General features: G+C 31.9%; 1 protein-coding gene across 2 annotated transcripts in view; it reads right to left on the reverse strand.

Annotated features, from left to right (window-relative positions):
• abcc8 (ATP-binding cassette, sub-family C (CFTR/MRP), member 8) overlaps positions 1-24,298 on the reverse strand; it is an 82,338-nt gene that overhangs the window by 43,061 nt on the left and 14,979 nt on the right. For both annotated transcript variants that reach the window (XM_051099731.1, XM_051099732.1), the window contains 10 exons: positions 22,521-22,709; positions 19,238-19,402; positions 18,939-19,094; positions 14,347-14,481; positions 13,983-14,145; positions 5,734-5,774; positions 5,503-5,648; positions 2,265-2,373; positions 539-655; positions 354-426 (listed from right to left, as the gene is read on the reverse strand). In XM_051099731.1, the coding sequence (XP_050955688.1) occupies positions 354-426; positions 539-655; positions 2,265-2,373; positions 5,503-5,648; positions 5,734-5,774; positions 13,983-14,145; positions 14,347-14,481; positions 18,939-19,094; positions 19,238-19,402; positions 22,521-22,709 (1,294 nt within the window). The remainder of the gene's footprint in view (positions 1-353; positions 427-538; positions 656-2,264; positions 2,374-5,502; positions 5,649-5,733; positions 5,775-13,982; positions 14,146-14,346; positions 14,482-18,938; positions 19,095-19,237; positions 19,403-22,520; positions 22,710-24,298) is intronic.

Here is a 24,298-nt window from a genome sequence, read left to right on the forward strand (position 1 = left end):
TCGTGTTCGTGTCTCGTCCATCCAGCACCTGCGTAACAGCTCCACACATGCTATGCAGTTTTCAATTAAACCTGAAGCACTTGATTAGCTGGATCAGGTGTGTTTAATTAGGGTTGCATCTAAACTCTCCAGGGCTGCGGCCCTCCAGGACCGGAGTTTGACACCCCTGTCTTATTGGGTTCCATGTAAAAAAGGAAGTCATATGGCTTTGAAATGTCATGAGATCTTTCATTTATGTATAAACTATATGTTTTAAATTAGTATAGAAGGGATCAGGAAATACCACAAGCCAGATTGAAAGCACCATGAGCGCCACCACCAGTATCTGTAGATGTATTTTTAACAGGACTTACCAAAGGGAATCTTAATATTCACATTGGACAGTGTTGGGGTTCCATCAGTCCAGCTGAAATATCCATTTGTAATCTGGAATAGACATAAATGAGGCTGAGAGTTATTTTTAAGGTCGATGGGCGCTTCGCACAGCTCATTTTCCTGTTTACTGCTTGTGTACCGAAATAACCTGTACTGGTCTCACCTTGATGCAGATATCTTCATCCTCCACCGGCAGCGGCTCGTCTTCCTGCTCGCTCTGAAGGGCGAAGCTGTTCCAGTCCTCTCTGACTGGCCGCTTACGGTTCACCACCTTCAGAGGCTTTATCAGAGGTGAGAAAAACAACATATCTGATCAAGCTGAGCGTGAACAGCCTCTTTGACACTGTTAACCTCTCCATCCCGACCAGCGCTGTGATATTACGAACATAAATAATGTATAGGTCACAGTCATGAATAAAAATATCTGCCTTTTTCATCATAACAATAAGGCGGTTAATATGGCTGGATTACTGAAAGTGTGGTAGCATAAGCTTTAGGGCTTATACATATTAAAAAACTAAAATTTGACTTTTAATCAAAATAATGTATTTCTGTGGGCCTATTCATACATGAAAATGTATCCATAGCTTATTTTTTTTTCCTGGCAAGCAGATAAAGGCCAGACCATACCATGAAAAACAACAACAACAAAAAAAATCTATTTTTTTAAAATAAATTCAATTAACAATAATGTTGTAGATTCTTTTATATTTATTTAATTTATTATTTTATATTTATTTAGATATTATTTATATTATTTATTTATATATATTATATAAATAAATATATTTATATTTATATTATATTTATTTATTATATTTATTCCTTTTTATTTATTTATTTAAACAATTAAAAATAAACAATTTCAGACAAAAGGACACATTTCAATTAATGTATTTATTAAACAAATACATTTATTTTATGTATTATTCACATTAAGAATTACATTTCAGACAACAGTTTGTTTATTTATTTATTTATTTATTTATTTATTCATTCATTCAGATCAAGAATGAAACATTTTAGATAAACGGTCACATTTAAATCTCACAATAAATTTTTGTATGTATTTATTGAATAAACAAATTAATTATTTAATAAATAATTTTTAATAGTAAATACATTTTTATTTATTTAATTATTATTCACATTAAGAATGATATTTTAGACAACATTTCAGTCACTTTAAATCTTCAGTCATTTTAATTAAAGTATTTATTAAATAACTTTTAAAGAAACAACTAATTACTTTATTCATTTTCAATAATAATAATTTATCTATTTATTATACACATTTTTTTAAAGGTCACTTTCCATTCATTAATTTTCATTATGGAATAAATATATACATTTTTTAAAATAAAATAAAATAAAATAAAATTAAATTAAATTAAATTAAATTGTGAAACTTTACAATAAGGGTTCATTAGTTAACATTAGTTAACTACTTTAGTTCATAAATGTTTAATTTATTATTAAAACATTTATTTGTATTTTTATTTAAATTATGTAATTGATTATTTATTTGTTTGATTGTTTATCTGTTTTAAATTTATTTATTCACATCAGTTACAGACACAAGAATACTTTTTTAATTTACATATTTGTTGAATAAATAAAAAACATTATGAAATTAATTACTTAATTCAAAATAAATAATTTATTTGATTAATTTTAAATAATACTTTATCTACTTACTATACATATTTTTAAAGGTCACATTACCATCATTTATTTTCATTATGGAATAAAATACATACCTTTCATTATTAAAATAAAATAAAATAAAATATTTTTAACAAGCTTTTGTGTCATGGTTTTACATTTCATCTGCCATTTCTTCTATTCTAGATGTGAATAGGTATTTATGGTGATCTGAATTGACTTACCAGAGCCTGATACTTGTTGTGATTGGTTGAATTGGGCAGGACAGTTGCTCTGGGCTCCTGTTCAGCTCCAATCTCATCACAGGAGAAAAACTCGCTGAGCTTCTGAACACTGGCCAAAAGAAAACAACACAGTATGTCATGCCATATTCAGTCACTACACCTGGACTTTCTAATTATACTTTATACTTTACTCCAATTATTTGCTCAAATACCAAGAAACAACTCCAGTTTGGGGGCATTATGAGACCCTTCCTAGAGCATAAAACAGGACTACAGTACATACATGTGTAACCGATAACATTGACTAAAAAGGACATCATTCTGCCTAGAGAAAATCTGCACTGCCTAGTGCTTGCCATTGAAATATTACAACAGCCCAACATGCAGTAAATAAATCCAGAGAGAAACAAGACTTAGAGATGTCCGGCAGACACATTTTATTCTCTAGTCTATAGTGCATTGCCGCAAATAGACATTGTTGTAAAGCCACTGGAAACAGCTGATGCTATCATGAAATATGTTGATCACTAGCAGCCAGTCAATTTCCTTCTGGTGCCATGTCATATATTGCGAGCGGTGGCACATGTGGCATGTTTTCCAGGCAGCTCTGATCTATGACCAGCTTGTACACTATAAATACAGCCTTCGCTCTCTGAAATGTGTTCCACATGGTTGGGTTGATGAGAATGAACCCAAGGCACACAGACAAACACATTTCTTTTTCACAGGAGAGTTTATCAGCGACAAGAAGAGAAGAAGCGCACGGCCGATCTGACGTGATTTATCACACACTGACATAAGAAACACACAGGCCGATTCATTATATCCCGGGGTGGTTAATTAAAACCTGTAAATCCTGAACCCGCGTTGCTGGCTGTAAATCACTGTCATATGCAGAGCGACCGCTATCACAAAACACCACACGCACATTAGGCCGTAAACTGTATCATGTAATTGGCGCAGCAGAAGTCGTCTGGGCTATAAACAAGGAAATGTAAACATTAAGAGCCGGGGGGGTGAAAACTTTTAGAATTTTAATATCAGAGTAAATTTAACTTATTTTGTCTTCTGGGAAACTTGTAAGTATCTTCTGTAGCTTCTGAAGGGCAGTACTCAATGAAAAAAAAATATGATATTTAGGCAAAATAAGAAAAATGTACACATCTTCATTCTGTTCAAAAGTTTTCACCCCCCGGCTCTTAATGTATCGTTTTTTTCTTCTGAAGCATCAGTGAGTGTTTAAACCTTTTGTAATAGATGCATATGAGTCCCTCAGTTGTTCTCAGTGTGAAAAGAAGGATCTCAAAATCACACAGTCATAGGGTTCAAATACACAAAAATGCTGAAAACCAAATAATTTGTGGAACCTGAAGGATTTTTCTGAAGAACAGCAGGTAGTTTAACTGTTCAGGACAAACAAGGGACTCATGAACAACTATCACTAAACAAAAAAACACAGATGTGGATCATTCAGTAATGTAAACGTCTTTTATGTGAAACATTTAACAGTTAATTGTTTTACGTCTTTTATGTAAAACAATTAACATTATATCGTTAAGGTGTATGTAAACTTCAAACATTTTTGTTCATCTTTTATCATCATCGTATTGCATTGTATTATAAGTTTTACCCCACAATAAAAACTACATCTAAGCATTAAATAAATATAAATATTAATAATAAATATTAAATAAATGTCATGAAACTAAGACATAAGACTTATATTATTGGGAGATATAGAGTGACAACTATTTATGTGCCATGTTAGTGTAAGTAGTAGCTATGGAAGCCCATTTCTGATACGTAATAAATATTTTCTTTTTTCTTTCTTTATTTTTGCTTTTTATTTTTTGTCTTTGCCACAGATAATAAAAAATAAAAAGGTAATTGTGACTCTTTATCTCACAATTCTGATATTTGTGACCCTGGACTACAAAACCAGTCATAACGGTCAATTTTTTCCCACTTCCCACTGATGTATGGTTTGTGAGGATAGGACAATATTTGGAAAAGATACAACTAGTTGAAAATCTGGAATTTCTGCAAAAAAAAAAAAAAAAAAAAAAAAAAAAAAAAAAAAAAAATTTCAAAATATTGAGAAAATCACCTTTAAAGTTGTTCAAATGTTCTTAGCAATGCATATTACTAATCAAAAATTAAGTTGTGACATATTTACGGTAGGAAATTTACAAAATATCTTCATGGTACATGATCTTTACTTAATATCCGAGTGATTTTTGGCAAAAAAGAAAAAATCGATTGAACAATGTATTGTTCGCGAATGCTACAAATGTACAATTGGTTACAATTGTTCTCCCAAATATGAGTCAGAATAAATATCAGAATAAACAGAATAAACTGTCAGAATTGTGAGATATGAACACAGAATTGTGAGGAAAAAGGTGAGAATTGTAACATAAAATGTTGCAATTAACTTTTTTTATTTTTTTCACCCCAGGGTGGAAGCAAAAATAAATATGCAAACTTTTTTTCCCAAGATTAAAAAACAAAACAAACAAACAAACAAACAAACAAATAAAAACTATCATTTCATACAACAAAAATACATTGTTAAAGAATTTGATTCCAAACCCAATTTGCTCCTTTTAACTTTTAACATTTTTTATTTAATTCTTAAAGGGACAGTTCACCCAAAAATTAAAATTCCGTCATTAATTACTCTGATGTCAGTCCAAACCCGTAAGACCTTCGTTCATCTTCAAAGCTCAGATTAAGATATTTTTGATGAAATGTGAGAGCCTCCTGACCCTGCATAGACAGCAACACAACTGACACATTCAAGGCCCAAAAAGGTAGTAAGGACATTGTTAAAATGGTCCATGTGACATCAGTGGTTCAACTGTAATATTATAAACCTACGAGAATACTATTTGCTCAATAATTTCTTCAGGGTCAGTATTCAGTGTTATATTTTGGTTTTCTTTGTTGTCACATGGACTGTTTTAACGATGTCTTTACTACCTTTCTAGGTTTCGAACATGTCAGTTGCGTTGCTGTTTATGCAGGGTCAGAAAGCTCTTGGATTTCATCAAAAATATCTTAATTTGTGTTCTGAAGACGAACAAAAGTTCTTACGGGTTTGGAGCAACATCAGCCTGAGTAACTAATGACAGAATTTTCATTTTTGGGTTTAAATTTGAATTAAAATTGTACATTTAAATTTTTAGATTTAATTTTTTTTATTCAGTGTATCCAGTATCAGTGGTTTGTAACTGACCTAACCAGGGCTTTGACGGTGGAGCGGACGACGCTGGACAGCAGGAAGAGAGGAGTGACCAGGATATGGAAGAGCGAGAGAGAAGCGAAGGCCACAGCTGGAGACAGATCTGCATCATCCGACAGATGAACATGAGCCACGAATGTCTGAAAAAAACACATGTGATCATTTCAACTATGCGTTTAAAGTTTTAGTCATGAACAGACATCAAAGTAAATGTTTTATACTTACAACGAGGACTGCTGCGATGGGAATAGCTGTGTTCATGAATACTGTGAAGACAGTCAAAAAACATTTTATTTACAAAAAATACTATCTTTGCCTTCATCTATCAATGTGTCCGTGTGCTGTAATTTTAATATAACAGTATCTAGTATTTCCCAGAAGAATATACAGTGTTACATATATGTCCACTATGTAGTCAAGACATATTGAGATGTAGTAGAGCTCCTTTACCATTCCTCCAGTGTCCGAGTGAGCAAGTGATTTCATTACAGCCTCTACATGAACACTGACAATGATCTACCAGTGTTATAAGCCGAAGCCCATGTCTCAGCGGACACCTCTAAGCATGATATATTTCAGCATTATCCTGGATTCAAATCTCAGAGGACTTTCCACATGCAGTCAAGCACTTGTCCAACTCTTACAGCTCTGAGAGCAGATTTCACAGCTAAATTAAATGTTGCTGTACAGAAACTAATTTCCCCAGAGGCACAAAACAAGTTTTTGAGTATGCTGCTATGCTACACGCTAAATATTGAGAAAACATGAACCGTCAAGTGAAGAATTTTTAGCTTTGAAACAATTTTCACTCAGAAATTGCTGATAAATTTCACAAAAAATTCACAAAGAAATGGCAAGTAACACACTGAATTAAATGTGAAGTTCTGAAGTAAAAAAAAAAAAAAAAAAAAAAAATCGAATACTATTTTACTGTAAAAAATACATCAAAAATCTGTTTTATCTAAAAATTTAATCTACAAAATATTTTTTTATCAGTCATATGATTGATTTAGTATCTGTGTTTTTGAAAATACAGATACTGTATGATTTTCATAAAAATACAAAAAAGGAAGTAAAACAGACAGATAGGTAGATAGATAGATAGATAGATAGATAGATAGATAGATAGATAGATAGATAGATAGATAGATAGATAGATAGAATGATATATAGATAGATAGATAGACAGATAGATAGATAGATAGATAGATAGATAGATAGAACGATAGATAGAATGATATATAGATAGGTAGATAGATAGATAGATGATAGATAGAGAGAACGATAGATAGATGATAGATAGATAGATAGATAGATAGATAGATAGATAGAATGATATATAGATAGATAGATAGATAGATAAAATGATATATAGAACGATAGATAGATAGATAGATAGAATGATATATAGATAGATAGATAGATAGATAGAACGATAGATAGATGATAGATAGATAGAATGATATATAGATAGATAGATAGACAGATAGATAGATAGATAGATAGAATGACATATAGAGAGATAGAATGATATATAGAACAACAAAACGATAGAACGTAGAATGATAGATAGATAGACAGACAGACAGATATAATGGTATGATAGAATGATAGAACAATATAGACAGAACGATTGATAGATGATTGATAGATAGAACAATAGATAGAACAATAGATAGAATGATAGACTGATAAATAAACAGATAGAATGATATATAGAACAATAGAACAATAGAACGATAGAACGATAGATAGATAGATAGATAGATAGATAGAATGATATATAGAACGATATATAGAACGATAGATAGATAGATAGATAGAATGATAGATAGAGATAGAATGATATAGAATGATAGAACGATAGAACAATAGATAGATCGATAGAATGATATATAAAAAGACAGATAGATAGAACGATAGACAGATAAATAGATGATAGATAGATAGAACAATATAGACAGAACGATAGATAGATCAATAGAACAATAGAATGATAGACAGACAGAGAAAATGCACACATTTAAGAAATAAAATTAACACATTAATAAGTAAATAAATACATGAAAAAGTAAAAAGATGAATACTTAAAAAAGTTAGGTAAATGCATAAAATATAAAACAGTTAAGTACATAAATTAACTAAATGAGTAAAGAGTAAAATAATTAAAGAGTACAATAAATGAATAAGTAAGTCAATCAGTCAATCAATCAAAAAACAATAAATGTATATGCATGTTCTGGGCTAGCAAGGGAAAAAAACCTTTCTGAGCTCTGAAAACTCTATTTCTAGTTTCCCAGCAACACAGTGGAAAGTGCAATTCCATTAATGCACTTGCTCATGTGAAAAGCTTAGGCTGGAAGTGCCACAGCTGAGTGAATCCAACATTCAGCAGTGTAAGAAACTTCAGACAAAACCGCACACTTAAGATGCTGGATCTGCAGAACTGGTTTGCCAGCTGGCTGCTGACATTATTGAATGAGCCGATGCCTCAGTCTCTTGCTAAATAATGAATAAAGTTGGTCAAACATAAATCAGCAAATATCCGTTTAGACAACTGTCATTAAGTAATTGCTGATAAGTAAACGCTATTCCACTAATCATTCATTACACTAAGGAACAGATCAGATTGTTTCTCACTATCATTTTCTCACAAATTTACACCTTCACGTTCCATTAAATGAGGGCAAACGAGACTTGATTGCGTCATACTCGTGAATGTCTGTTTAGATTTTAATTAGCCACTGTGGACCAGCTTAAAGCCCTACAATCACTCATAGTCGATAACTACAAATCTCAGAGGTATTTTACACCAATAACACACAATGACAAGCAAACACATTCCAGCATCGGCCTTATTTGATACAGAGCTGCCTACAATTTTTTGAGATGCTTCAGATTTACTTAGCCATGTTGTTGACCTAATTCTAACTGGGCGGATTCAGCTGGGTTTCTTCTGGGGGCCTAATGGTTAGAGAGTTGGGCTTGTAACCCAAAGATCACTGGTTTGATTCCCGCACCAGCAGGAATTGAATGAATGTGAATGAACAGTGCTCTTTCCACCTTCAATACCATGACTGAAGTGCCCTTGAGCAATGGCTGCCCACTGCTCCAGGTGTGTGCGTGTGTGTGTTCACTTCTCACTGCTGTGTGTGTGTGTGCACTCGTGATAGGTTAAATGCAGAGGACCTAGTTTCAAGTATGGGTCACCATACTTGAAATACGTTGTCACTTTCACTTTCATTTGATCAAAAATACAGTAAAAACATAACACTGTGAAATAGTTTTACAATTTCAAAATAAGTATTTTCTATTTGAATATATTTAGACAGACAGATAGAACGATAGATAGATGGATAGATAGATAGATGATAGATAGAACGATAGATAGAATGATAGATAGATAGATAGATAGATAGACAGACAGATAGACAGAATGAGACAGAATAAGAATGAGAATATGAATAAGAATGAGACAGAATAAGAGAATGACAGAAAGATAGATAGATAGAATCATAGAAGGATAAACATGATAGAACGATAGATAGTATGGTAGAATGATAGAAAGAACAATAGATAGATACGATGATAAAATGTTGGATAGAACAACAGAACGATGGAATGATAAATATAACGATAGAATTATAGAACGATGGACAGAACGATAGATAGTATGGCAGAATGATAGAACAGAATGATAGAAACTTAGAACAATAGAATGACAGAATAATAGAAAGTATGATAGAATGATAGATTGATAAAATGACAGAACAATAGATGGAATGATAGAATAACAGACTGACAGGCATAACGATAGATAGATAGTATGATAGAATGATAGAACGGCAGATTGATAGAAAATTAGAATGACAGACAGAATGACAGAATAAGAGAAGGACAGAGAGAACGACAGAATCATAGAACGACAGACAGAATGATAGAACAATAGATAGTATGACAAACGATAAATAGAATGATAGAAAGAACAACAGATAGATACAATGATAAAATGATGGATAGAACGACAGAACGATGGAAAGATAAATATAATGATAAAATGACAGAACAATAGATGGAATGATAGAATGATAGAACAATATATAGATAGAACAATAGAATGATAGAAAATTCGAACGATAGAATGATAGAACGACAGGTAGACAGAATGACAGAATAAGAGAACGACAGAACGAAAGATAGAATCATAGAACAATAGAATGATAGATAGTATGATAGAATGATAAACAGAATGATAGAAAGAACAATAGATAGATACAATGATAAAATGATGGAATGATAAATATAATGTTAGAATTACAGAACGATAGACAGAACGATAGATAGTATGATAGAATGATAGAAAATTAGATAGAACAATAGAATGACAGAATAATAGAACGATAGAACGATAGATAGATAGATGATAGATAGATAGATGATGGAATGATGAATAGAATGATAGAATGGTAGAACGATAGAGCAATATATAGATAGAACAATAGAATGATAGAAAATTAGAGCGATAGAATGATAGAACAATAATCATACGTAAGTATATAAAACATATAAAAGGCTTTATAGTCTAGGAAGAGCATCTTGATTCAATCAATCAATTCACAAAGCTTGATTGGAGCAGGTGGTCACTCTCGGCTATTAATAACCTTGGAGCTCACAGTGTTTCTGTCTTAAAAGGTTTCAATGGAATTGCTAAAAATCAATATTTCTATGAAGAAAATGAATGGGATTTGTGTTCTGTATTGACTGAAGTGTCCCTGACATTTAACCAGAAACCACAAACCAGACATTTAACCAGAAACTATCACCATCTCTTGCCTCGGAGCAGAATTGGTGAACAGTTTTTGCCACTGCCTCCAAACTAAACGACACTGAGTGGTTCGTAGAGAAGAAATGACCTGCAGTCAGTCGTACCTGCTGACAAGGAGCATTAGTCTGCTGTGAGCTTTATGTGCTGAAAGGACTGATGACAGCCAGAAATGCCATTACAACCTCATTTCATTTGAGTCGACAAAGGTTTGACATGTTCAATCCACAGACAAGACGTTTTTTGATCTTAATACCTACAGGGATAAAAGCGTCATCAAAGTGATTGTATCCTTTGAGATCGGCCGGGTTTGCTGATTACGCCATCAGATATTTCACTGCTATTGCTGTAATTCACACTGCTGCTGGTCTTTCTTCTCACCTGAGTTTGCTGTCTGACAGGTTCTTTGCCCATTTTCTGCTGAAGCTTTTTTTTGTCCTCATTTGGCCTCCTACTATATTTTACCTATTGTTGTTCATTTAAGAATAAGCAGTGAAGAAGCGAAAACTTTTGAATCCAGGATCATTTGGATCATTGATCCTCTGCAGTAAACTCAGTAGGGAAGAAAACAGTGATTCAGGATAAACCTGAAGTGTCTCTGCTGCACCACATGCAGGATATTCTCCTGCTGAGCAGCACAGCACTTCTCCAATATTGCTAGTGGCGCAAAAATGCAGCAATAAGAGATGAAAGAGAGATGAGGCCTTGTGGTGTAACCTTGACTTAAATCAGAGAAATGCTATCAAAAAGACACAAACACTTCACAGGTGCAGTAGGTTTCAGTGATTTGGATGTTTGTTAATACAGATATTTAGCATTCTTTAATAAAACGTATTAAATATTTTGATAAAATGCGTTGCTCACCCTTTAAGCGTATCCATCTTTTCAAATAAAAAGACCCATGTGCTGATATTATTATTTTTTAAAAATAAATCTATGATTTATTAAATGGGCTCTGTTATGTAAAAAATAAATAAATACATAAATGTTAAAAAATAATAATAAATAAAAATAAATAATAAAAATAATAATAATTACTGTTATCATAAACATAAAAATGGTTTAAAATTCTTCTTATTAAAATATTGTATGTGTAAAATATCTGTTATAATTTATATTTACATTTAATATTTTTAATATTTATAATCATAAATATAAATTATACACAAGTTAAATAATAATTATATATGTTTACAAAATATAAAAAATAGTTATTTTTATACAATTATATATTTATACAATTATAAATAAATAAAGCACAGCATTTACAGCATTATATAGTATTTTAACAAAAACTAAACTAATAAAACTATTTATATATATATGTTTTACATTTTATATTTATTTTAATGTTAATTAAAATTAAATATATATATATTTACAAAATATAAAAATTAGTTATATATATTTATATCATTTATATTTATACAATTCTAAAAAGATATAATCTACATAAATAAAACATATGCTATGTATGTGAAAAACAAAAAAACATGTTAGTGTGTGTGTGTGTATATATATATATATATATATATAGTGCTGCTTGAAAGTTTGTGAACCCCTTAGAATTTTCTATTTTTCTGGATAAATATAAGGCAAAACATCATCAGAAGTCCTTAAAGTTGACAAGGGAATCCAAACAAACAAACAACATAAACAGTATGAACAACATAAACAGTATAAAAATATGTACTTTGTCATTTAGTTATTGAGAAAAATGATCCAGTGTTAAATATTTGTGAGATGCAAAAGTATGTGAATCTTTGCTTTCAGTATCTGTTGCGACCCCTTTCTGAAGCAATAACTGCAGGTAACGTTTTTTGTGTCCGCTGATCAGTCCTGCACAACGACTTGTAGGAGTTTTAGCCCATTCTTTAGTACAGAAACACTTGAACCCTGTGATGTTAGTGGGTTTCTTCCTAAGAACTGCTTGCTTCAGGTCCTTCCACAACATTTCAATTGGATTAAGGTCTGAACTTTGACTCGGCCGTTCCAAAACATTATCTTTTGTTACCATTTTTTGGTAGAATGACTTGTGCGCTTGGGGTCGCTGTCTTGCTGCATGACCCACTTTTTCTTTAGATTTAAGTTCAGGGACAGATGTCCTGACATTTTCCTTTAGAATTCAGAATTTATTGCTCCATCAATGACAGCAAGTCGTCCTGGCCCAGATGCAGCAAAACAGGCCCAAACCATGATACTACCACCACCACGTTTCACAAATAGAATAAGGTTGTTATGCTGGAATGCAGTGTTTTTTCTTTTTCAAAACATAACACTTTTTATTTGAACTTCGACATTAGCCAATATGAGAAAGGCCTTTAGTTGCTTAGAAGTGATCCTGGGGTTCTTTGCAACCTCGGAAACCATTATACATCTTGCTTTGGAGTGATCTTTGTTGGTCGACCACTTCTGAGGTCTAAAATTTCCTCCATTTGTACACAATCTGACTGTGGATTTGTGAAGTCCAAACTCTTTAGAGATGGTTTTGTAACCTTTTCCAGCCTGATGAGCAACAACAACTGAAGAGTTCAGATGCAAAACCAGCTAAATCCATCTGATGTCTTTCTTTAAAAAATGCATTTTTATCAGGCTCAGATGTATAGGTTTCTATGTAAATACCGGTTCTTCTGATTGGGCTGAGGCTGGTATTTTAGCGAGTTTGAAGAAAAAGTATTTGATGGACGTATAATGTGTGTCAAGAGCATTCGCTCAGTATCATTATCTCATTTTTGACCGAGATGGCTTTTAGCTGGTTTTGCATCTGAACTCTTCAACTCTTTTTCTGAGGTCCTCAGAGATCTCCTTTGTTTGTGCCATGATTCACTTCAACAAACATGATTAGACTTTAATAGATCGCTGTTCTTTAAATAAAACAGGGCATAAACTGACACCTAATTGTCATCCTATTAACTGAAAACACTTCTGACTCTAATTTCACCTTCTAATTAACTGCTAATGCTAGAGATTCACATACTTTTGCAACTCACAAATACACAACGCTGGATAATTTTTCATAATAAATGACAAAGTATATATTTTCATCTCATTTGTTTAATTGGGTTCTCTTTGTCAATTTTCAAAACTTGTGTGAAAATCTGATGAACTTTTGGGTCATATTTATGCAGAAATATAGAAAATTCTAAAGGGTTCACAAACTTTCACATACACATGTATGTATACACATACATACGTAATTTAACAAAAAATGTTAAATAATAAAAAAAAAACCTATAAACTAATAAACTATGTTTATATATTCTTTTAAAAGATACATTTAAAACAGAAAATATTCATTTAAATTATTATTTCAGACTTTGCAATTTTACACTTGATAATTATCCAAAATAAAACTGCTACATTTGGTTCCACAGCGTTTGACGCCTGTAGGCAGTGAGAACTCATAAAGCTGTGTGAATTTGGCCAGCTGGGAGAGTCACAAAATTCGTTCCTGCCAAATGTGTGAGTGTGAGCTGCTATTGCAGAGTTTTAGCCAATATTAACTCAAAAATATGTCTTAAAATTGCTTAAGATTACTGCTTAAGACGTCTGAGTAATCTAATATCATCTCTAACCTGACCCTAACACACGTGGCTGCTTTCGCTCTGTCCCGTTATTATCTGAGGTAAGAGTGAAAGCTGAGACGTCTTACTGGATATGGAGGTGTAGAGGGCAAAGGTCTGCAGGCTGGTGAGTTCTTTCCCCCGGGTCTCCTCCACGCTCGAGCAGAAGATGTGCTCCCAGGCGTACAGCTTCAAGAGCTTGATGCCCCGCAGCAATTCATTGGTCTTCTTCAGCCGTTCGCTGGAATATTCCTGAGCGTCCACACATAAATTACACATTAGCGAAAACGCTAGAGGCATCTAAAATCTCTAGGGTCTTCATTGAGGTCAATATTTGACAGGTTTATCATTTGGACAAGCTCTGGCTTTCCTGTGCAAATGTCATCTGTGTTTGAACAATATCTGTCACTTGGCTCAGGTTATTAAGACATCAAACAAAGTAAAGCAGCTCACCAATGTGCTTTTCTGTGCGTCTGATAACTTGGTCGCCACGAAGTACTGCACCGGAGCCAGGAGGGTGATGACCGTGGCCCCTATCAAGGCACTTATTCCCAGGAGGTAGTAAAGGAGGATGATTCCTACTATGATCTGAAACCAAGAGGAAAATGTTTTTATTTCATATTCAGCAGCACTTTTGTTACAGTCAGTGATAAAGATAAGGTTTATGGCAAACTGCCTGGTGTTTTTATGATCAGGGAAGTTTAGTGTAAAGTTTTCATAGTTTTTGATGCCAAGTATCTCCAAGAATGATGATCACCTTTCATGAAATATAAGAGAAGATGTATTTTTCATATATACAGGCCTATTTATACAGTGTGAGCTAAATATTGACCGTGCTGTTATATAGACAACACATTTTGTAAAGTAAATAGTTGACTTTTAGCATTGCCCTAAAGCAAAATATTAAAATACCACCTGGAAAATATTTATTTTACATTACATTGATATTGTGTCTTATTTATTCTACCCATTATAAGAGTAATACCTCTTTCCCCCACAAATATCATTGTCAAAATATCATGGCAGTTTTACAGAGGGTAGATAAATAAATTAATTAATTTAAAAAATGCAGATTTAATTTTCATTTATTTCTGTTAAAAAAATAGGAAAAAACAAACAATTATTAGATAATTAAAACATAATTATCTATAATTATTTTCATTATATGCTAAATAAACAAATATACTACTGTATAAATAATGTATTAAAGAATAATACTAATAATCACAATCATAATAATTACATATTTCAATCATTTAATAATAATAATAATAATAATAATTATTATTATTATTATTATTATTAATAATAATTCAAACTGTTTAACTCAGCAGTGTATCACTTTTACATGAATATTTGTATTATTAATTATCAATTATATTAATTGCAACTTATAATATTATATTATAATTCTGTAAATGTGTTTAATTGAGTTAAACACTTAATATAATTAATGATACAATATACTACTGTATAAATAATATATTAAAAATAATAATAATAATAATAATAATAATTACATATTTCAATAATTTTAATTAATAATTAATAATAATTATATTAAAACTGTTTAACTCAGCAATTTAGCACTTTTACATAAATTATTACTTATCAATTATATTAATGAAAACCTTTAATATTCTAATTATGTAAATGTGTAATTAATAAAATTATTAAATGCTAAATAAATACACAGAATACTGTATAAATAATATCATAAATAATAATAACATTAAATAATTTAAATTAATAATGATCAATGATTATAACAATTAAAACTGTTTAACTGAGCAATTTAACACATTTATATTAACATTTACATTGTTAATTATCAACTGCATTAATTAACTTTTCATATTATTAAATAATACCATTCTGTAAATGATCAACTGTTGAATTAAACATTAAATGAATAGTTTTGCATATTTAATGATATAATTAAATGCTAATTAATAAATAAAATACTATATAAATAAAAGACAAAAATAAAACAATTAATAAAGTTTTAAATAATAATTAAAACTTTAGATTATCATATATTATCTTTCAGTACATGTAAATTGGTGGGTTAAACACATTTACTTAACCACGTTAAACATATTTATTTAAACAACTTAATTAACAATATATATGAATATTAGACAGCTGTATCACTATGGAGAAATTGAGCATGTGATTTATTATTAAACATGCAGTGAGTGAAAAAAAAAAAAAAGTTGTTTACAGAAAATAAAGAAGGAGCCTTAGGGAACTAATCAAGATTTGAACAAAGGCAGCCATGACTAACCCCAGAGCGACGTACGTGCCATACAAAACGTATAGGGACTTCGACTTCCTAGTCTGTTTTGAGACTTCCTGTTTGTGAGAGCCATATGTCTGTGTCTGTGCATTTATATACAAGCTGTTTCACAACAAAAGTTCTCTAGGACTCTCATTATTTCAAGAGTAATTTAATGACTTAATAATCGGGCTTGTTGAATTTTTCACCGTGCTGTCAATGAATGCATTATTATTTAAATAAGAACAATTATGTCCTCCATATTCAAGAGCGCAGCTGACAAAGAAACAGATTTCCACAAGTGACACTCCATTTTACACAAGATGAGGCTTTTGAGGACAAAAATACTGTTATACACAGACTAAAAATAGATCTTGCAGAGGTATCTGACATTCACACTGTCTAACCTCAGGAGAAACACGTTCAACAGCAGCAGGAGTGTGAGGAATACTGAACACTGGCTTTGCAACATTTTCTTTTGTTCAGCTCAAGATCCGTCTGCTGTAACCAACTCATGTCATGTCATTCAAAGCTAAGAGTCTGCTTATTGAGAAATTACATTAAAACTTTGACTGATATACTCGTAATTTATTTTATATATGTAAGTATACATGCAGTAAACCATCTATCTATCTATCTATCTATCTATCTATCTATCTATCTATCTCTCTCTTGTCTTCTCCAAAAAAATAGTGTTATCTAAGAAAAAATTAAGATTAATTACATTGAAAGATTTCATGAACTGACAGTTCTAATATAAATGTATACATATAAATGACAGAACCATTATAAGCTAAAGCAAAGCAAACAAAATAAAACTAAGCAAACACAATACAAAGCAAGGAACAAGACAAAAACAAACAACAAAAAACAAAACAGACAAAACACAAAAGGTAAAGCAAAAAAACAAACAAAAAGCAAAAACAAACAAACAAACAAAAAACACAAACCACAAAAAAGAAAACAAAAACAAAAAGGAAAACAAAACAAAACAAAACAAGCACAAGCAAAACAAAGAAAACAAAACACACAAAAAGGGATACAAGACAACTAAGTAAAAAAACAAATATTCAAACAACACAAGCAAAACAAAACAAAAAGGAAAACAAAACTAACAAAAAACTAAAAAACATTCAAAAATATTTAAACAACACAAAACAAAACATGACAAAATGTGAAAAGTAATACAAAAACACAAGCAAAACAAAAGAAAGGAAAAAAAGCAAAAAGGAAAACAAACAACACAAGCAAAACAAAACAAAACATAAGAAAAAAAAACACAAAAAGGAAAACAAAACTATCAAAAATGTTCAAACAACACAAAACAAGGCAACATGACAAAACATGAAAAGTAATACAAAAACAACAAGCAAAACAAAACAAAACATAGGAAAAAAAACACACAAAAAGGAAAACAAACAACACAAGCAAAACTAAACAAAACCAAGAAACAAAACAAAACATAAGAAAAAAAAAACACAAAAAGGAAAGCAAAACTAACAACCCCCCTCCCCCCAAAATATTCAAACAACACAAAACAAAAAAACAGCACAAAGCAAGGCAAAAAAAAAGACAGTACAAAAAAACTCTAAAAGAAAAAGCAAAACAAAAGACAACAAAGCAAAAGGCAAAACACAAAGCAAATTAAAAATGAGAAAACGTAAAACAAAAATGAAAAACAAAAGCAAATTGAACACAATACAAAGTGAGGAAAGAAAAAACAATACAAAATCAAGACAAAACACAAAAGGCACATCAAAACAAACTAACAATAACAAAAAAAGAAACAAACAAAAAAAAAAAAAAAACACAAAAGGAAATCAAAATTAACAAAACATTTAAAAAACAAATATTAAAACACAAAGCCAAGCAAACAAGACAACACAAGACAAAAAAATGAAAAGAAATACAAAAACAAAAACAAAACAAAACAGAAAGCAAAACAACACAACAAAAGTAAAATAAATAAATAAAAATACAATGAAGCAAAATGCAAAAAAACAAAAAAACAAAAACAAAAAACAGACAAAACAAATCTTAAAATGAAACAAAAAAATGAAACAAAACAAAACAAAAGCAAACAAAACAAAGCAAAACACAATGCAACAGGGCAAAACAAATAAATAAATTAGAGAAAACAAAGCAAAACAAACACTATAACCTAAAGCGACCATTTGTAACCTAATATGGTTTATAATCTAGACTACATTACATAGGCTATATTAAGCAATTTTGCCACAGTGTTGGGTTGTCATTCGATTTCCAGTGTAAATTCTGGGATCTGTAGAATCTCTGATCTAAAATAAATAAGTGCCTGATAAAGACCTGATGGTCGAAACACTGCAAAAAACATTTTCAAGGAGCAGTATCAGTGTACGGACATTACGTTTGTGTTCTTTGTCTAAATTTAAAAAAAAAAAACAACAAAAAAAAAAAACTATACAGCATCCTTAGATCAGCAAAACAGATTAAGTCCAAGTTTCTAAAATAGTCAAGTTAAGGTCAGATTTCATTTCAGAATTAGTTTGACTCTTACTGGGACTGGACATGTTGGACTTAAAAGCAACATCTCTTCCTATGTGGGTCAAGTACAGATAACATCCCAGATAAAACCCATGTGAGGGAACGTCTATTTAAAAACAGCTTCTCTGAGGCAAACACGGCAATGCGATTGAAGCATTTGACTCAAGGCCCATTGACAGACTCACACCAGCATTCCCCAATGCATTGAACTCTATAGAGAAAAGAACCTCGCCTGAGACTTTACCTGAACTGGCATTGCGAACAGGTTGGGGCACAGGAAAAAGAACCACATCAGCTGGTTGGTATCTATAGCGACGAGGTTGCAGATCTGGCCCACTGTCATTCCCCCCATGGACATGTTGGAGGTGCAGAGACGCATTATTTTATTGAAGATCTTTGTCTAGAAGTCAAACCGGATATCGTATTATTTGCAGTGTTGAGGGTAACGCATTACAAGTAATACGAATTACGTAATCAGATTACTTTTTTCAATGAGCTAGTAAAGTATTACTTTTAAATTTACAATAAAATACGTTTTCACACCTGAAATGCTCCTCTCAGGTTGATTCCAGTCTCAATGGCAACATAGTAGGAGGCCTGGAGGAAAGTCCTCTGGAGGAGCAGAGCAAAGAACAGCAGCACGGCAAGGACGTAAGCATTAGCGAGAAACTCTTGAGAGGAGATGAAATAGATTCCAAGATGCTTCACCTGAAACACACCAAACCATTTAGCGTTAGCCATGATTGTCCTCTATAAAACTAGTTACCAATTAAGCTAAACAAGTTTTTAAGGCTACGAGTACTATTTACTCCCTACTATGCCAATATCCTGGAACTAATCAGCAATTTTCCTCTGAAGAGAAAGCACAGGACACTAATTATAATTCTAATTGCAACTGTATCATGTAATTAAAGATTAGAGCAGCAACAAATGAGCCAATTACACCAGTGAAAAAGAACCACCGCTGACAGAACAATTAGTTGAAAATGCAGTGAGGAGACTTAGTCTTCATGAAAGAAAATTGAATCACTACTATACAAATGCACAGAATGAAGCTATAAAAACTCATTAAAGTTTGCCATTGGCAAGTGAATACAATTTATGAAATGAATTATGAACTTTAGAGAATTGCTACCCTGAACAACACATCACAACTCTTTGTTTTCTCTACTAGAAAATGCCATAAATATAAATGAATCATGACATTTAGTTATTACTTAAAGCAGACGTGTGTCCCACTTTCCACAGTTTAATAAAGTTAGCATTAAGTGACTTATATTTTAGACACAATATTGTCATATTGTCAATTTTGCAAAATAGTTTCAGACAAAGATCACAGCACTGTTTTGAGTGTCTGAGCAATGGACAGTTACTGAATTAACCAGTTTTTGAAAGTATCGGTTGAATAAATGATTCAGTGATTCACTCATTAACACTCTCAAATGCTTTGTTCCTGAATGAATCAGTCGTTGAATGAATCGGTTGAATCTCAATGACTCACTCATAAACAGTGACTTGCTGCCACCTGCTGTTAATTTCACATTTGGACTATATTTTTCACATTTTAAATAATTTCAAATATCAGTATTCATGATTTTATGTTTAAAACAAAGCATTATTTATGCATCTGTAACTGCAGGTTAAATGCATTCATTTCCCCACTGAGACACATTAAACTGTGTAAATACGTCTAAATGTCATTTCAGTTTCCAGATTCCAGTAATGTTTTCTTGTGTTGGAATGATAGACACTAAGTACCAAATTAAGTGCTTCTTATTCTTACCCAAAGATACAAAATACAAGAAAGAGTTAAAACTAAACAATCTTGCTACTTAAGCCGTGTATAAACATATTTGTTCCTTTCCATTTTGCACTTACTTGTACTTTTACTTTTACTTTTACTTATATGTATATATATATATATATATATTTTTATAGTCATACTTCAGTACAATAATACAATACAGTGTTCAGAAACAATATGAAGTAAAATGCATTTTAAATCATGTATGCCCTTTATGCAAGCTAAAACGCAGATAATTTGTCCAACATTTAGACATCGTATTTTAAAATATTGTATTTGATTTCACATATTTTAGTCTGGCATTATAGTTTAAGAAAAGTCCAACCAGTAAATGCATACAAGTTTATGTCACAATAATATTAATACATGTAAGAATAAATACAGAAACTTCAAGCTTTCCTTAGATATATTTCTCATGTCTGTGTGTCAAGTATTCGCTGATTTTTTATTCTTTTTTGTGACGCGTTTCAGAAAGAGGTTCAAGGAGACCAAGACAACTTTCTCCCAGAAGGATTGTGGTTTTGGCAAACTTCAGTCTTGCTTTTTTATGCCTTTGTGTCAACAGTGGTGTCCTGCTGGGTCTCCTACCATAGTGTCCCTTTTTATTTACGGATAGTGCCAGCTGACACTGTTGTACCCCATGTCTGCAGATCAGTTTGAATTTGTTTGGAAGTTAATCAAGGTTCTTTATCCACCATTCGAACAATCCTTCATCATAATTTTTCATTAATTTTGCTCTTCCGTCCATATCCAGGGAGGTTACCAACAGTGCCATGGGCTGTAAGCCTCGATTATACTGTGCACAGTGGATATAGAAACATTATGATCTCAGGAGATGGACTTGTAGCCTTGAGATTGTCCATATTTCTCCACGATTTGTTTGTCAAATCCACAGACAACTCTTTACACTTCTTTCTTTTCTCCATGCTCAGTGTGACACACAACATAATGGTTGAGTCAACTTTAGTTGTCTGTGTGTCAAGTATTCGCTGAGTTTTTATTCATTTTTGTGATGCGTTTCAGAAAGAAGTTCAAGGAGACTGAGACAACAGAAAGTGCACCCAGTTTGTTTTCTTTATTTTACAAAAGCACAATGTTTTGTTGATATCATGAGTGTATACAAATAAAAGTATACATTTTACAGTTTTAAATGATGTTCTACTCTTATCTGTATGATCAAAAATGCCGGAATATTTGACTGTTATCAGGGAAAAATGCAATTAAACAGTTGTTTTAATACTTATGTAATGTTGTGGTCATTATTAAATTACTGAAAGAACTGAAAGTTTCACTTTGTAGTGTATTTTTTTAGGTTTGATAAAATAACAAGTAAACCTGAAAGTAACTTAAAAAGTAATTAGTAATCTGATTACTTTTTAAATGCAATTATCAGTAATGTAATCAAATTGCAATTTTAAAGAAGTAATTAGTAATTTTTTTAGTAGTGGATTACCTTTTTTAGTAACTTACCCAAACATGGGAAACATGGGATATCTAACCTCTAGCACAAGGGCTACAACTGATGCCGCTCTCAAAAATAAATAAATAAATAGTGTATGATGGCCATGGTTTTCAATGTAGTAACTAGAAAAAATAATTAATTGGGCATACGTCTTTTTTTATGTGAATTGTTCATTCATTTTATATCTGTGTCTTGTCATCACTATCTCCATGTGGTGAAGTACATTACGTCATATGAAGACATCCAAACAGGCCAACTTCTGACATCCGAGAGCCAGACAGTATGCTGTTAAAGTCTTCAATAATTAATTACAGCAGCATGACGATAAAACGCTTCGTAACACAAGATGAAAATGTTACATGAAAAGACACAGCCATGCCCAGAAGTGAGTCTCCCACTGCAAGGGTTTCTAATTTTACCCTCAAAATACCTCAGAGAACAAAAGTACTTAAAATAATTTAATTCCAGTGTCTTTTACTTTTGGACCACCCAAAACTCTGCCCTTATTCTTGGTTGTTTTAAATGGCTCAGATGGGTGCAAAAGACAAAGATGTTCTTACCGGTGGCTGAATGGTGTGGTTCTCTTTACTGAGGTGGTGCACGATGCCTGAGATGCAGAGCGGTCCGGCAAAGCCAAGCAGATCCGCCATGAAACGGTAGGTAATGCTGAGCAGAAGAGGTCTTCCAAAGGCCTGTCGCAGAGCCGTCCAGATCCACTTGGACCCCTGCGGCTGAATGCCTTGAGGACTCTGAATAGGTAACAGAAAAGCAAAGACAGATATGAATAGAACTAAGATTTTTGTGACTGCATCTAAATTACTCACTGTACTACAAAGGAGAAGTCATAACATTTCTGTTTTAAAACCCAGTAAGCTTGCTTTCTACTGTCTACATAGGCAGCTACCTTCTAATGCCATGTTTCCATACAAAGCTGCAAATTTAACTTGGAATATCACATAAAACATTTGCGAATAAGCACCGTTTCCATCCAACGAGTCAAAGAGAACAAAAGCGCCGCTTACTGATAAACCGGCACTAAATATCTCTAAGAAAAGTAGAAGAAGGCACTGAATATAATAGTTTTCAATCATACCAAAATACTTTAACGACAGACTTATAGCGCAAAGTCACATGACTTTTTTGATGCACATGGAGGAATTTATTTGGCAATTGCGTTTCCACATCCCAATATTTGCATGAACCCTGTTTCACATAAGTTAAAAACCACCTTTAGCAAGTGTAAAAACATTTTTGCAAAGTAAGCGGTTTTCGAACTTTGGTGCTTTTAATCACTCGTTTCGGATGCGATACTCCAAAATGTGGATAAAAATAGAGTGATGGAAACATCACAACACAACAGCTAATGACAGAAAGCATCATGGAACCTCAAAAGTGACTAATATGAAACATTTTACAACTCACCAAGTGATGAATTTAGATTCCGAGATTTGAGTTAGCACGTTGCTACGCCAATTATGGGATTATTAAGCGTAAAACATAGAAAGCACACACAAAGACCAGGTAAAAGTAATCAATTTTTAAGTTTAAGCAAACTAATTTACTAAAACATTTTGGTATTGAACGCAATACTTAGACTTTAGACACTGGCCTTGTGGAAAAAGTAGTACACATTAGCAAACTTTTAAAAAGAGTACTTTTTATGGAAACTTTACAATTAACTTTTAAAAAGACTTCTTTTTATAGTAAAAATATACTTAAGTGTAAATGGAATGTTTTCAGACCCTTAATTTCATGTTAATTGCAATTTGATGGAAATGTACTATACAATACATTTATATGAAATGCAATATGCTGAAATGTAATGTTTTTGAACAGTAAGATTTGTAATGCTTTTTAAAGAAGTCTCTTCTGCTCACCAAGCCTGCATTTATTTAATCCAAAGTACAGCAAAAACAGCTAATTTTTAAAATATTTATACTTTTAAAATAACTGTTTTCTATTTGAATATATTTTAAAATGTAATTTATTTGTGTGATTTCAAAGCTGATTTCTTTAGCATCAACTCCTTCAGAAACCATTCTAATATTCTGATTTGCTGCTAAAAAAAAAAAGACAGAAAGAAAAAAAAATTATAAGTATTATTATGTTGAAAACAGCTGAGTAGAATTTTTTAATAGAAATCTTTTGAGCAGCAGATCAGGATATTAAAATGATTTCTGAAGGATCACGTGACACTGAGGACTGGAGTAATGATGCTGAAAATGTAGTTTTGATCACAGGAATAAATTACATTTTAAAACATATTCAGATAGAAAGCAGTTATTTTAGGTTGTAAAATATTTCACAATATTACTGCTTTTGCTGTATTTTGGATCAA

This window comes from Labeo rohita, chromosome 25, assembly GCF_022985175.1.
Source record: "Labeo rohita strain BAU-BD-2019 chromosome 25, IGBB_LRoh.1.0, whole genome shotgun sequence".
Lineage (NCBI taxonomy): Eukaryota > Metazoa > Chordata > Actinopteri > Cypriniformes > Cyprinidae > Labeo > Labeo rohita.